The sequence below is a fragment of the Fulmarus glacialis genome, unplaced genomic scaffold (assembly GCF_000690835.1).
Source record: "Fulmarus glacialis isolate BGI_N327 unplaced genomic scaffold, ASM69083v1 scaffold28315, whole genome shotgun sequence".
NCBI lineage: Eukaryota > Metazoa > Chordata > Aves > Procellariiformes > Procellariidae > Fulmarus > Fulmarus glacialis.
In genome coordinates, this window is record NW_009215362.1 from 1 (window position 1) to 16596 (window position 16596).

At 41.4% G+C, this 16596-nt stretch overlaps 1 protein-coding gene across 1 annotated transcript; it reads right to left on the reverse strand.

Annotated features, from left to right (window-relative positions):
- Window positions 1-1875: 1875 nt before the first annotated feature.
- On the reverse strand, window positions 1876-16407 carry EXOSC10 (exosome component 10). The gene is made up of 25 exons (XM_009578915.1): window positions 16381-16407; window positions 16187-16323; window positions 15601-15724; window positions 15006-15110; window positions 14416-14581; window positions 13529-13640; window positions 13161-13236; window positions 12907-13017; window positions 12331-12474; window positions 11820-12010; window positions 10934-11090; window positions 10140-10288; window positions 9786-9836; window positions 8892-9003; window positions 8172-8222; window positions 7553-7631; window positions 7269-7390; window positions 6852-6947; window positions 6146-6220; window positions 5578-5665; window positions 5267-5340; window positions 4550-4718; window positions 4006-4067; window positions 2681-2754; window positions 1876-2064 (listed from the first exon to the last, which is right to left on the reverse strand). Exons 1-25 carry the CDS (start codon window positions 16405-16407, stop codon window positions 2034-2036), a joined length of 2583 nt encoding a protein of 860 aa, XP_009577210.1. The 3' UTR covers window positions 1876-2033.
- Between the last annotated feature and the right edge of the window lie 189 nt (window positions 16408-16596).

Genomic DNA, 16596 nt, shown 5'->3' on the forward strand with positions numbered 1-16596 from the left:
TGCAGAAACGCGAGTGACTAACAATTTTCGGGGGGGAAAAAAAAAAAAAGCCTCATTTGGATGTTTTAAGGGCTGGATGTTACGAAAGCAGATTCCTTTCTCGCGTTCGTGTGCCCTGGCGCGCACTCGGCAGCGTTACAAAACGCGGTGCGCCCTGCGAAGAGCAGGCTGCGGGAGGGATTCACCGGGGTTACATCGCGTAGTTCTCCAGCCAGGTTACGCAAAGACCTTGAACAACTGCTGCCCGGCAGCAAAACAGCCTCGGATTATGGGATCCTAGTGCTACGAGTCCATCCGATTCCTAGGTGTAACCAGGTGAATAAAGCATGCGTGGATTAAAGACATTTTTAGAACCTATGGCAGTAAGCTGCAACTCATAAAGGGAAAACAGAAAAAGACTAAATCCTTGAAATGTCACCTTGCATGGAATTTTAAGTAGAGGACTTAAAGAAAGTATAGAAATTTTAATATCTCTGCAGCCAACAGGGCTTTTGGTAAGAGTTAACTCATTCTTCAAGTTACAGAAGTATCAGACGTGGTAAAGCTGACAAGAAGGGGAATTGGCAGCCCCTGCCAATGCACTTAGAGACAATTGCTATTTAACTGCCTCTTTTCAAAAACATTCTCCAATATTCAGCCATGCAAGCAGATTTTATGAGCAGAAAGGGACTCTGTTCTACCATTACAATGCCGCTCGGTCACCACTGTTCATACTAAAATACCTAAGGAGGAAAAACCCTCCTCTGCTCCTTTCACTCCCTACTGCCCCGAAATATGGGAGAAGATTGAAAACAAACAAACAAAATCCCAAACCTCCTCACAGTCTTTGTAAAATAAAGCCCTCGGGTTAGGAACAGGGAGGGAAATTTTTACCACTACCTGCTCAGTCCTTGCACCTAGCCTAACAGTCAGAGACGTAAATTCTACATTGCCAAAACTGGTGAGCATGAAATGGAAAATCCTTAGTCAGAAAAGGAAATCATAGAGTAAGCCAAGGCCTTTGGGAAAGGGAGCAAGATCCATTGCTCAGCGCAGCGACCAGGAACCCAGGAAGCAGCTCTGCCACTGATTTAATGTGGCTTCAAGCAAAGTCACACCAGCCCTACCCTTCGGTACTCCCGACCGTTTAAACTGTAATGTTGCTTACCTCTTTCACAGCAGTGTTACCAGCCTCCAGTTGTCAGCATTTAGAGTAAGCTCTGCCATCCATCCATCATATTATGGGCTGATACTCTTTCTACAAAGACTTCAGGATAACTCACTGTGGGCATTTAGAACTACGAAATGTTAGTATAGCTGTACTGAGATGCAGTTGCAGCACAGAACCTCACTGGCTTTCCCCAACCCAGTATCGCACTGTGTTTTTACCTTCTACCTAATGCTACTGCTTTCACTCTATGGTGAAAAACTTTCACTCTGTAACTTTATGGTGAAACCACTGGTCTCTGATCCAAAAAGTACCCTAACTCTTTTTTCCCCTTAAAGTCTTTGCTCAAAAATACACAAACACGGCCAGGTAAACACACTCATTTTTCGTATTACCTTGTCCTGTAAGAGATGAGCTGTGTAGTTCAATTTGTAAGCAAGGTCTAACATAAAAGACAGTCTGGCCTTATTTCCTCCTCTGGATTGCTGGGGTTTGAGTCACATCTACTGAATCTCTCTATTATTTTTGTGCTGGCTTTAGAGATGCCAAGAGGTTCCTCTCATACTCCACTGACATGCTGGTTCTGGACTTCAAGCAACTCCAAGAAGTGACAAGTTTAGCCTAACTGTGTTTGAGAACACAGGATAAATTTTCAAAATTAGAAACAAAGCAACATTGTGAGTATAATTAGAAGAAAACCAATGTGAATATAATAAAAGTGAAATCAATTAAGATGTTTTTCCTTTTGGAAAAAAAGGATTTTAATGGGTTTAAAAACATTTCTGTACAAAAACTGCTCAATGACCGGTATTTGCCTTCCCATGGTGACAATACTTCTGACTATTGTTTTGTTCAGCAGCAACTCCCACAGGTCCTGTAACAAGGACTATCTCTTTGGCCAGTGGTGCCTGGAACCCCTGCAAAAGACAGTTACAGAGAGACTTTAACTCTTGCTCTAAATTCACTCAAGATTAAAAACCTACGATAGGTTACAATGATTCTGTTGAGAAAGGGTCATGACGCAGACAGAACCTTTCTCCCTCCAATGCTGCCCTTACGCAGTGTTGCTCTTTTATGACTAAATAATATAAATAATAATATTACCAAGGATCAAGCCTGGTAAGCTATACATCAAGTATCTATTCTGAACAAGAATGTTCGTATTTGGCAGTACTGTTACTTATCTTCCTCCCAAGCTAGGCAAATGTTCTTCCCAACTCTACCTATCTTTGTGGCCAAAGAAAGCGACTCCCACATCTATTAACACAAACTTTTACCTCAGCATTTCAAACCTTCCACCCAGAATTGTCTTTGATTGTATTAATCCTGACTAAGCCTTTTTTTTTCCTTTTTTCCTTTAAACTGACGTCAAGCTGTGAAATGAACGCGAGTAGGTGTTACGCAACCTCTTCCATTAAAAATGTGCTTAAGCTCCCACAGCAATAGAGGACAATAGTTATGCTTTGCCCATAGCTCCGGGGCACAGGCGTGAAAACACTCCACCGCTGCGATGAGAGCAGGCTGACAACACACCTATCAGCTTTCCCCGCCAGGTAGGACATGCTTCGGTTTCCAGATTGTTGAAGTTTGTTAGCTCCAGCAAATTTCTGCACAGAAGAAAAAAAAACACACCACCACCACAGTGAGGTACCTGCCAAATACAGTATATTCCATGAGATTCGTGTGCTGTCAGGTCCCTCCCACTTCAAGAACACTGCTCGTTTACACTGTAAGCTTTATGTTTTAGGACTTCTTTACATGCACATGCGCTGAATTCATCTTACTAAGTGCTGTTCTACTGGTCTAACCTTGACATGTGAGGCACAATACTCCACTGACGACAGATTTTACCCATCTAGACAGAAAGATCTGTAAAGGGTGTCCCAAATTCACCAATCGGTTTCTTTTTTTCTCCTGAAACAAGTTTCAACTGACACAGAAAAGGGATTGCACAGGAAACTGTTTCCTACACTATCGGGCATAAACTTGTTCAGCTTCTAAAGTATGATTTAATGAATATCTAAGATGCTCCCTGGTACCATTTGTCCTCCAGTTAAATATGCAGGAAGGCAGCATGCACAGGAAAGAGGCTGAAATGCAAGACATGAGCTGCAGAACTTAAAATTAACACTCAAGCACCTAATGAGTTCACGCATAGGCACCCTATTACTTCATGCCTGAATGCCCACTGATGTCACGCATCAGCACCCAAACGCTCCACACATGAGCACTATGCAGGGTATACATGGGGGGTTTTAGGTAATCCAGGTCTGCTGGGGTGACCTAGGGTGGGGGACGACTACAACCCAGGAACTGCCCTGTGCTGGTCACACGTTTCCCGAAGTATGTGTTTGATTGTTTATGTTTTCTTTCTTCTCTTCAATCTCTCAATCTCAATTAGCAATAAATTAAGTAAAAATTCTCTGAGCTGAGACTGTTTTCCTAATGACAGTACTTGGCGGAGAATGTGGGCAACACGCAAACCTGCCATGGCCTGGAATAACTGGACTGACTTTGAGATTTCTAAGAGTGCCTTGAATTTGGTATTGGGAATTTGTGGTGGTGTGCTGTGGTCTAAATGTCACGCCTGTGATGTATGGAGGCGTAGGTGTGAACAATGTATGAAGAGGTGGGAAACACCAAAAGAGTCTGAGGAGCCCCCAAAAAACTCTTCCTGAATGGGAAGAGGCTATAATACAATGTATGAGCTCGTGATTGGAAGCTGCACCTCAGCACCAAGTGCTGTTAGGGAACATTCTGCAGATCCAGAAAAAGTCATCTGCGTTCCCCAGTAAGTCCTCAGCTGGGTACATGCTATCATCAACATTTCTGTTCCTTCTTTCATGACATGCCCATACCTTGCCTGCGTAAGCTTGCTTGGCAGGATCAAATTGTGGCGATTGCTTCGATTTGCTGCTTCCTACGGGAGAGAGGAGAGAAGCTGTCAATAAAATTTTCCAGAAAGAACAGTACATTCCACAGTGTTCCTCTAATGATAAGGAGGTTTCACTGCAGTCTCCCACATGCTAAAAACCACAACAGTCTCTTAAGGGCAGGAGATGCTTTTCAATAGATACTTTTACAAAGGAATCAAATCTCCTTCACCTCCTAGTTCCTGGGGTCCAATTAAACAGATGACTTTCTCTACAGAGAAAAGAAGCAAAATACGAATCCACAATCCCCTTGGCCAACGGTTTCAGGATTTTGTTTCCAAATCAGCAAAGGGATGCTAAACTGTACGCTCCCCAAGTTAATTTCTTTTAGTATTTCCCCACTGTAAGGTAAGTGCATTATAACAGTTTATACTGCCTTGGCACCTACATTCACACACAGCCTTCTCAGGGCTCAGCTGGCAACATTTTCCACAGCCTGCAGCACTCTAGCAAGAGATCCAGATCTTACCCGCAAACACTTTGAAGTTGGACTTGCTGTAATCAAAGGGGGTAAACTGCTTCGGTGCTTCCAGCTTCTCTGGTTGCTGGCAGGCTTTTGGCCGTTTCTTCTCTTGTTTTGGCAACTCTATTCCCGTTTCACTCATGACTCTCTCCCTCTTCTTATTAGCTTGCTCCTGCTGTGAAAGCAACCCACAGAATAGAAACAAGGACAAGTTCAGGAGAGGAGAATGAAACATCTCTGTGTAGGCATGAACACCAGCATGCAGATGAACTGCCCAGTGGACCTAGGCCCCAGTGACAGCTTTGCCTGCGACAATAGTGAGGGTAGAAAGCACTGTGATGTTTTTTGGGCCTAAACTGCTTTTTTTTTTTCCTCATAACAGGGACTTTTCAGATTAAAAGCCAAGTTGTCATTTCACAGGATACTAGAGGCTGAGATCTGCTGTGGCCCTACAGGCAGATTTGGGGAAACCTAGGCAAGTGAGGAGCAGAGAGGTGCAGCAGTGGAAAACATTCCCTACCGAAGGTATGGAGGGATGTGAAGATTTGCACAGCACAGTTGCTAAGGGCCTGCTGCTACACACAGGGCAGAACCACAGAAAGACCACTACCAAAAGACTGTCATTCAGGTATTTCAGAGTTATAGGGCTCAGGGTTTCATTCTGAAATATGTTATAAAGGTCAAAAGGGGCAAAGGCTGGAAGTAGGGAATTCAATGACATACCATAGCTTGCTGACGAACAGACACAATATTTTCTGTTGCCTCTTTATACACCTTCTGTGCCTGGTCACGAGCAGCTATGGAAACAAACAAGCATTACTGTAAAAAGCAGGAGTCAGTTACCCAGGAGCTTAGAAAAAGCAAGCAAACCAGCTTGTAGCAAGTCTCAAACTAAATAGAGTACAACTTTTGTCAAACAATCTCATCCACCAGGAAATCCATCATCTAAGGTTTTCTTGTAACTGGGAAACAATCTATGTGCATTGGGAAAAGCACGCTGGCCAACACATTGAGGAAGGGAAGAATGGCTGTACCTGACTGCTGGGCTGCTTTCTTTTTGGTTTCATCCTTGGACTCCTTCTGTACTTGTGTCTGACTCACCAACTTCCATCGATTGCTGATCTGCAATGAAAAAAATTACCTGGGATCACTTTCTTTGAAGTTTTACAGCAAAAGGGAGTTTATAAGCTTGCTACCACATGCTGGTCTTCATTAAGAGTACAAAAGATCAAATTGGATTGTAAAAGAGATTAAGATCTGCTGCACCAGGTAAAGTAAAACCATGTGCTTTAGAAGTTCTGAGCTACAAACAAGCCATGAGAACAAAGGCAGATACAGACTTCAGTAGTAGTTTGTAGCTTTGACAGACAGGGAATATACAGTGGAATGTCTCCAATCCCTGGTTCTTCGAAGGATACGAATGCTACAGAAACAATGAACTACAGATTCAGAAACACGTCAAGTTTCTCAAAACCTAGATTCTTTTTCTAAGGAGAATCCAAGGGGAAAAAAAAAAATCCTATATTACTGAGGTTCTCAAAGGAAAATAATCTACTTGTTTCTTTTGTACTACGTGGCAGGAAATTTTAGCACGAGTCTTACTTCATAAATTTTTGATGATGGGTCAAACTTTGCAGATTGTGAGACATAGGCAGGATTCTGTTCCGAAGGTAGGTACTGCAGAGAGGAAAAAACCATTTTGTTTTAAACACAACACATGACATTTAGCTCATTGCTAAAATGCTACTTAAAATGTTCTAAATCAAAAAGTTCATATTTAAGAAACATTCTACAGATAGATCACCTTTTGGAAAAAGAAAAATTACCACAGCTATGGCCAAGAGAAATGTTAAAGAAAAAACAAACAAAAAAACCCCCAACCACACACCAGAAAAAGTTGTTTTGATATTATTTCCTAGTAATTTGCCACTCCAAATCTGTAACAAAGTATTCTATTGTTCTTCTGATTCATTACAAGAATAAAATCAGCTCACTAACTCTAGCCATAAAGTAGAGATGAAAATGTGATGCAAATTAAAAAAACCTCAAACTTGATTAAAAAAAAAAAACAGTGAGAGGTCTGTTTACTATGTAGAAAGACATATATCTAAGAGGCATTTCAATGTGTTTTAAAAACAAGTCCACACGTGTGTGCTTTGCAAGAAGGACAATCTCTTGATTCCAGTAAGAGAGCAGCAGCTGATGCTGTATCACGCTTTTTCAGAGATGCCTGGAAAAAGAGCTCAGAGCATCATCTACACTAGGTAGTTCATGATTCCCACTACAAATATGTATTGGGAGCTTTTACCATTCTAAATGGATTTTCAAAGGACTCCATTATACGCTGAGCTTTCTGTTGTGCAGTGGTTAAAACCTTCTCATGTCCTTCATCTTCATCACATTCCTAAAAAAAAAAAAGAAAAAAAAAAGGAAGAAATATTAACATTAATAATTTTTGGTTTTGGCTACTGCCATTTCATGCATATTATTTCTCACTCTATCTGAAACTCCACTGATGGCAGTAACCATCCAGACAGATGTAATTAACTTGCTGGCCTCCTAACCTAGTTGTCTCGGTTATGCCATATGCTTGACAGGAAGCCAATATCATTTCCATGCATGTCCCACCTTACTACTTCTTGCAACACTTTCACACAGTTTTATCAGATTACGAAGTATGTTTTCTAATACTTAATACTGACACTATCACAAACATGTTGCTTACACTGAATATGCTGACAGTGGCAGTAGCAACAAGACATGTTGACTCTGGCAGAACACCCTGAATATTCATTGTCTTTTCACTGTCTGAAAAGAGACAACCATGTTCCAAAACTGGTGCAGGCTCTACATGAAAAGGAGACAAAATTTTTATTAGATACGTGTATATTTTACTGCTGTTTTGTGTAATGAGATTTCACTGAAAGTTTCTTCAGGGCTACTTATTTCCTCATGTCAAAGCCACATCATGTCATTATTAGCAGAGTTTTTAGGTTAAGTCCAAATTACCCAAGGCAGAGTTGTTCCGAAAATCATCCACAGGAATCCGGGAACTGTCATGTGGTCCAAAGAAAGTATTCTCCAGCCTCTGCAGAGAGATTCAAATTACAAACACCATTAATAGACTACTCTATGAATCTGTGTATGTTTTCACATATTGCAGAGACACATTAATAAAAATTCAAATAAAAGGGTGAAATTCAGAGACTGAATATTCTTAATATAGCTCACCTGCCAGAGCACATTACATCTGGCATCAAAAGGATATCTGTGCAAACACCTACTGGCTAATGGAGATGCTTTAATTCATACGGGCGAGGAGAGTAAACGAGTCAGCCTTAGAAACTCATCTGAAACTTCTCACAGATCAGTCAATATAGACTAACACACATGAAACTAGAGTGTTTGCTGATGAAGCCTTAAGTGCTGCTATTATGATGGTTTGCAAAATACCAATTTACAGCTGGTAATGTTGTAAGTCTAGCACAGAAAAGTAACATTAAGCTAAAACGGAGAGACCCGTAAAATGGATGAGAACAAACAATTTACTAGAAGCTAGAATTTTGCTGCATTTGTTTCTGAGTTTAAGGCTTAAGACATTAGGTAACAAATATTATGTAAACAGTACCTCAGGGCTGGATAGAGGTGCTCTCTTCTTGACTGTGAAAGCAATTTCCGACTAGAATGGGAGAGAAAGATAAGTCACTTAAATGCACCTGCCCTATTTCTTCTAGGTTGGCCTCCTTATCAATGTTTTCAACACATTTATTACAAGCTAGCATGTTAATAAAATTACATTCTTTCTTCTTGTCCCGTAGTGTTTGCATATGGATACATTTAAACACCTCACACAGAAAGGACACCTTCAGCCTCCCAAATGGTTGTTTCACTAAAAGAGGACGACTGTATTAATATCAACATGTTGACGATATAGTTTAACTAATGAACCTCTTACACCTAGGTTTTTTTTTTGCTTCACCAGAGCTGTAGAAGATTTATGAATCCATTTATACGGCCAACAAATTCCACAAGGCCCAGTTCTTCCTCACACAGGCAAACATGATGTGCAATGTGAGACAGACAACTGCACCCTGTTCAAGTAGTGTCTGTTCTTTTACTGCTCTAGTTCTCCAGGAAACTACACGGTGTGTAAGCCAGTACACAGAAGACAATAGACAGGCCAGAAGAAGTTGCAATATATCTTTCAGCTCTACTACAGAACACTATATTCACAGTGTTCAAAAAGCAAACTTCAGCATACACATCATCTTAGGTCACCATTTAGCTCCAGTCCCTGGCTTATGGAAAGCAAGTGATGAGTCTCTTGCGTGGTACGAGCTACTCCTACCTTGAGAAGGGGCATCTCCCGGGCCTGCTGAATGAGAAGATGCAATTCATTAATCTGCTGGCGAACTAGTGGTGGGACTGGATTACAGCAAGCAATGATGCCCTGGGGTTCTCTAAAGAGAGATGAGAAAAATTCAGTGTGCTGTATTTATGGCCAATATGTTAGGCATTTGCATTCAGAGGATGTGCAACCAGATATAACCACGGTCCTGACTGTGACAGAATAAGACAAGTCAGATTAATCTGTCAGAGTTTATTCTCTGTGATGAAAAATGCTTCTATACCAGGTTTGTGTAGATAAGGAGAAACCATTAACTCAGCTCTCCTCTCACTTATCTTTTCTGTGGTCGGTCTGTCTGTCCCCTTCTTCATTTTGTTACTTGTTCAGTATTTGTCTATGGAAGTTGAACCCAGCAGTGGACTCGCGTTTAAAGATGAATTTTTGTTATTCTCAAGTATGGATGTTAGATGACGAGTGCCAAGTGTTTGAGGAAAATGTATAAATTGGGTGTTTTAAGGGATCTGCCCCTTACTCCCCCCGCCCCCAACCCCTTTAAGAACTGAAAAAAACCCCAAATAAATATTATGGGGGAACTCATCTCTCTCTTGCTCTATAAAACTGTAGGAATCTCAGGGGGGATGTGTGACATATAGCAATGCAAAGGAATGTGTTTTATTAGTGGAACAAAATCAGATAGAGATGTATCCCAGAAGAAGTTTGGAGGCTTGTGAAGGAGTATTGCTATTTATTTCTCTTCCAAACTGAAGAACTATAGAGAAAAGCAATATTGACAGCTGGAAGGAAGGGACCAACCGCAGAAATAATTACACACTAGGAAACGACTTGCTGGATATTAAAATCAAATGAGACTCCTCAAGGATGAACAAAACTTACTTGGGCAGCTCCTCTGCTATCTTCAATAGCATATGATTTGGTAGCACATATCTACAACACAGAGAGGTGGTGTGAGTGTAACAGAATGTTAAAAACACTTAAAAATACCTTCAAAGTGCACAAGTCTGCCCCAATTACAAGGTCTGAAAAGATGAAATCAGTTAAAAAGAAATTAAGTAGGGCTGATCTAGATACCTGTAAGAATTCACTGCTAACATAACAGGACTTCTGTGTAAAAAGCAGCCTGAGGTAGTACACTAATTTCTACAGGTAACCTCAGGGGGGAGGAGAGGGGCACAATCCCAGAGATTCATTGAAGTATTAAGCCAGTGTCTGTAACAAAAGACTTCTTACCCTGTACTCTCATCCTCTTGACGCGCCATCTTGTCTCTCCATGCAAACAGCAACCTAAATGCTGCTAGCTGCTGTGTGTTGAGATGTTTTTTCTGCCTCCTGTAGAGCTCAAGGTAGGATTCATCTGAAAAGAGGGGCTTGATGTATTTCTGGGCAGGAAAAAAAGATGATCAGTATCAGATTTGTGCTTTCTAGTTTGCCTTGCTTCACTGAGACAGACAGAATCTCACAGAGACATAAGGGGACTCAATAAACTCAGCTACAATGTGTCTTGGAGCTTCTACCCTAAACTATTGCTAGGAGCCTATCCCTGAAAAACATACACCTCATCCATTTTTAGGGGAAAACCAGCCTCACCAACTGCAGGAGCAGCTTAAGACATATCGTATCTTCATGCTTTACTATATCAGACTAGGGCTACTTTCATAGAGAGTGTTTTCCATGGGCACAATATAATTAACTCATAATGCAACTCCAGCTAGGCTTTGAACTTCTAGGAATGTCCAGTAGAACTGGAAGTGTAACCTCTCTCTTGGGAAAGACACACCTGAAAGCATCAGGAGGCCAAGGAGTGCCAGCATTCAAAAAACAGGAAGAGGGCATCTGAATCTAAGGATTTTAGCTAGTGAAACAAGTGACTGCACACAACTGAGTCAGACTTTATACAGCTGTTTTCAGACACACAAAGAGGAAAAAAACCTGCATCTATGCAACAGACGTAGAATAGGCAAAGGACTTGCTGTCCTCCTAAGCCCATACTCTGATCCAGGTAGTCCAACCAGGTGAAGCTTTACCTTCAGGCAGATGTCCTTGCTGCGCTGCCACACAACCTGCAGCTGAGTGGGCTGCGCATTCCCTCTCTCCCACAGCGCCTCCCTCACTTTATCGTAGATGTAGAGCAAGTAGTGAGTGTCATCACGGGCATACTGAATCATTTCTTCTGGTAAAGGGCTAGAAAAAGAGCCAAAATTACACTAATAGATTTCAGTTGCCCTGCCAAACTGCCACTTTCCTCTTGCAAGGCATATTAGGGCAAACTGCACATAAAACACGCCAAGAACTAATATGGAAATTCTTCTGTTTCTTACTGAAGGATTTGTTGGGCAACAGCAGTAAAATGCTGTGCACCCTCCAATTCAGATGGCATCTTGTTCACATGCCGGAGAGCAGGACTGCTGTGTAGCTAAGTCAGATGGCAGAACTGCTTGCTATGGTATTTGTCATAACTATTCTTTCTCTCCAGAGCCTACATAAAGCAGACCTGGGATCTCTGTGGTGTGCAGGGTCCACCTGCACAGCCAAGCTCATTGCTCCAACAGCATACTGCTCTACCTAGTGCGGGCGACTGAATGTTTTTGTGGGGGCTCTAGAGGAGCAAATACTGATTTTCCCCATAACACTGCAGTGGTTAAGCACTGTTCCTAAGTGAGCTTCCAGGAGCTTTTCATTACTTAATCTTCCCTGATCTTCCCAAAAGAACACATTTTCTAAAGAAACATGGGAAAATGTAACACTCATGAAAGAACTTAAAGCACAGCCAGGTAAATGCTGTGCTCGTTCACTTTGAGAGCAACCTACAACTACGGGACTTGCAACTAGAAACATGCTCCTGCTCTAACAATACAAACAAGGATAAGAGCTACCTTGCAGCTCCAGCCCATTTAAGGGGTCAGTTTTTACCGTATCCTCCAGTCAGCCAGCTGGTACTGCTTGTCAGCATCCACACTGCAATACAGCTTTAGCAAGTGGTCCAAAGAATGCCTGCCAAGATTGAGGAGACGAGCAGCCTGATGAGTATCAAACATGTTCACCAAGTACAGACCAAAGTCTTTTTGCAGCCATTCCACATCTGAATCAGCACCATGAAGGACCTTGAAAAGCAAAAAAAAAATTGAGAATGCTAGGAAGAACATTTCTACTCAGGCTGGCAGTGCTGCAGTTTCATATTCCTGTGTCTAGGACCAGATTTCTTTTCTCTCTGTCCTTCACTATTAAATGCAGAACTACTAAATGAGTGCACTTGGCAAGTAACTCCCCACTTACATCAAGGAAACAGGCACATGAACAAATTACAATGAAAGCGAAGCCAAGTGACCAAGACAGAGCATAGTGTGCTTTTAACTATAACAAAGCTTAAACTAAGGCGGCGGGAAGGAATTCTGGTGCTGAATTGGTGAATTTGGCAGCTGACCTTCACAATTGCAGGGTCTGTGAAGGTCTCGTTGAGAATGTTCATGTCGCTGCGCAATTCCAGTGCATCAATAATGAAGTCTTCTGTTCGGGTGGAAATCTGCATCAGGCATGTCAAGCCCAGGAAGCTCCTGTAGGAATGGTGCTGAAAAACATGGACGAGAGATGTAAGCTAGGATCCATTACAGAAGTAACACTATAAAACAAACAGCACCCCAAATGAAGAAAGAAAAAGTAACAGAGGACTTCTTAAAGAAAAAGACAATTGGATGAGCAAGCTTTCTCTTTGCTGTCACGAACATAACATAAAAAAACATGGGATGAATCGAAAGAAGACAAAATTCAGTATGAAGTGTGCAGCCAGTACTGTAAGTTGGAAAACTTAGAATATTCACACCGTTTAATTCAACCTTCTAGATAATATCTGACAGGTCAGGGTCATGAACTGTCTTTTCATGTCAGAAAGTACAAAAAGCAGGAGAAAGAGAAGACTACAAAACAACTAGAAGAATACAATGGTCTCCTAGGTACTAACAGTACACATGTAACTTTTAAACAGAAAAGGCAATTTGATTACCTCTAAGTCCAGAGCAAATTCTTTACAATTCATAAGCTTTTCATTTAGTTCTACCAGCTCATCCAATGTGGTGATAAAATGACAGGGTGTTTCCTTGATGGGCCTGTACATCTGGCAGAGCAAATTATTAGGCATGGTACATTCTCTGTCAATTCTCAGCCCTGACCCCCACCCTCAATTCTGAAATTCGTCAAGTAAGGCCGGCTGTAAACTTACTGCATCTGCGGTAAGTTTAAATTAATGTGGGCACCAACCTGGGGTTCTGGTTTATTGAGAACTCCATCTGGTGGAGAAAAATGCTCCAGTTCATACTGGTAAGGGTGAGCAAACCTGTGGAAATTAGGAAGACAGGCACAGACTAAATTTAAGTCATCCTTATGAAGCCAGAGCACAAAGACTTTGAGAGCTATGGCAGTTTCCCTACTGAGTAGAAATTTTGTCTCTTATTAAGCATAGGTTTAAAATAACTGCAGATGTCTAAAGCAAATCACACACAACGTAGTGGGCAGACACAAACACATGCAGAGCTGTTACACGTGAACAGCATCAGCACAACGGGACCATACAAGTGCATGTTCACCAATGGTACTCCAAGCACCTTGCTGTCAGTTTAATTTCTTACATGTCTTGCTCAGTTTGCTGCGTCCTCTGCTGGTGTATGAAGTCAGCCAAAGCAGCTGGTACATCCAAGTCTTCAGGGCGCTCCTTTCGTTCCCGTCCACTTTTTGTGAGGGCTGAACAACCAATATGGAACAACTGGACTGGCTCCCATACACAACATGTTCTCAGCCTACTACTCTCTCCCCTCCACCCACCACAAGATCCTATTAAAATCATAAAGTATCAAAAATCTTAACAATTTAGACCTGCAGCTTTTGCTGTCAGCAAGATTTCTGTCTGCACCTCTAATAAAAACTCAGTTACTAGGTTTTACCAGGCTGTTGTTAAGCAAGACGCAAGGGTGTTCTGCTCAAGAGCTTGGAAGGAGATTGAAAAATCTTCAGAAAAATCTTTCAATCATTCCCAGTTACTAAAAGTACAACCGCGCAGACTAAGGATGAATCATCAGCAGCAGAATGACATGTTGCCGAGACAGGATGTTATGCTGGCGGCTTTGACAAAGCACCCAAGCAAAGGCAGGTCTAACCTTACACCTGGCACTCCTAACTGATTAGAAAGAAGTATCTGTAAAGCCAACTAGACTAGTCAAGACCACTTCTGGTGCCAGAGTGACTCTTATCATGCACATTCAATGGTGGTAAAGAGAATCAGCAGAATATCTGTTTGGAACAGATTATTCACTGTATACCAACAAGAAGATGCTGTATGCTGACCTACCCTCACATTGCACATATGTAAACAACAGCGTCACAGAGCTTACCACACCTACATGGTCAACATCTCCTGCTGTTACTTGTTTTTACAGTCAATAATTTCTCCTCTAGACTGTGAACACAGATTGTGTCAAATACTCTCAAGAGGTTACCCAACAAAAAATAAACCCCTTACCTTCAGGCAAAGGTTTCAAAGCATTTGGCTTGATAAAAAGTTTAGGTACAAAGGGAGTGTTGGAATTGTCAATCTTTTCACGAAACTTAAGCTGTGGTCGAGAGATATTCTTGGCATGAAGCAGTCGGAAGGTTTCGGATTGAGCCCTCTTGTGAGATTCTCCCGCCTATTTAAAAGAAGGTAAACCACAGCTAAAACTCACATGACTTAACAGACGTTCAGAGTTTTTTTTACTCAGCCTGACCCAATATTCAGAGGAATAAAGTTATACCCCAAATTCAAAAGTAAGTCACTCTTTTGCAGTGAGTCCAGCACCTAAGAATCAAAGTTCTCTGAATCAGGATCCTGAATTCATGTGAATAAGCAAAAGAAAGGCTGTTGTGTACATGAAACTGAAATAGCAAATGGAAAACACACAGAATCCAGAATAAAGTTTGAATAAATAGGAAAAGGAAAAAAGAGGGAGGGAGTTAGGACATGTAAAAAAATGTAATGGAACATTTAACTACTCAACTCCACTGGTAAATCAGTAGTGCCAATGCTGGGAAAAAAGCTAAGGTAACACAGCAAACTGAGTGCAGAGGCCTCACCTTGCGGTTCCAGCTGGAAATGATCGTCTGTGGGGGCTGTAACCCAGCAGGGAGGACTGGTTGCTGGTTTTTGTTCACTCCTGCTGCTTCATCCAATAAAATACCCTAAATTCCAGAAAAGTGAGGTGAAAACGAAACACCTGTTAAATTTTCATGCTCAGCCACGCTAGTCAGACTGAGTAAAGAAAGTCACACAGGTAGATACCTCCACACCCATTTCCTCTGAATTCTGTGCAACATGAGACAGACAAATGTAGGAGGAGTATGTTGAACATTAGGGGTAGGAAGAGTTTCCTCAGAGAAGCAGCTCTACGAATTTACAAACCTGTTCTCAGGTTATGAGGTTCTTGTGCCAAATTGTATTTAGTTTCCTCATGTTACCTTCCTTCCCTTTCCGCCATAATCCATCTGCCTTAGCTGCTGTGACCACTGGCCTAGCACATGGAAATGTTTTTAGAATAAAAAGGAAAACCACCAGATTGAAGAAACGTTAAATGTAACTGTAAAAGCACTACCACTGAAGTTCTTGCAATGAAAAAAAAATTGTGGCAACTGAACAGTTTATAAGAACAACATCCAGAAATAATTTGCTTACCACTCTTTCAAGAATGATGTCATTGGAGTCAACCAGCATATCAAATTTATCTTCCAGCTCTGTCACTTTGTTGCGATCTTTAATGTGGCTACGGCAGCCATGGTATTGCATCACCTTGCTCATGCTTGCAAGAGAACAGTACAGCTATTAGCAATTTGAAAACAGGCACGCTGAACACTAAACCATCCAATTCTCTTCAACCTTCTACATCTTCAAAGTTTGAAAATAAATTAAATGCAGTACCTATAGATAACATCGCATGAGCAGTGAATAGAAGAAACACCTATACAGTATTAATTGTTAGAATTAATTTCTTATGAACCACGTGACTTTTTAAATAGACAGCCTAATGCATTTTATATCAGCCTCTGCTCCCTGCACAGCTCTTTATCCAAATCATTATGAAAGGCCCTCTTAAAACTTGTTACTTAAACTGTCAAGTGCTAGAAAAGTACCTAAAATCAGGTATGTGAAATAAAACATCTTTTTATCTACAGCAAGTTTGGAGTCTCCAAAGAAGGGTGCTACCTTCTGTTTTGGATTGGAAGCTACTAGCAACGGCCCAGAGACGCAAATGCACCCTTACCAGTGAAGGAGACGGTCACCCTGTGTTTCACAGTACGCCCGGAAGCCAGGGAAGCTTCGGTAGAAGTCATACTCATCGCCAGGCTGAGGAAGCCCGTTAGATGCCTTTGTTGCAGCTACCACTGTGCCAAGAGCATACTGTGCAAGAATACCACGTTATTAGCGTTTTTTTCAGTATTTTGTTCCTCCATTTACCCAGGATACTATGTGGTAGAAATGCATCTTGCCTAGCTTGTTTGAACTGCGTGGTTCTAATATGCAGTATCATGGGCCTTTTTAACACGATTAAGTTTACAGTCATTTAGTTCACATTGTCTATTTAGAGACCTTTAAGATGATAAAAGTCTAATAACAAAAACAAGACTTAAAAGTCAGTCTAGTATTTAAGATCTGAAAGAGAGCTTATTAAAT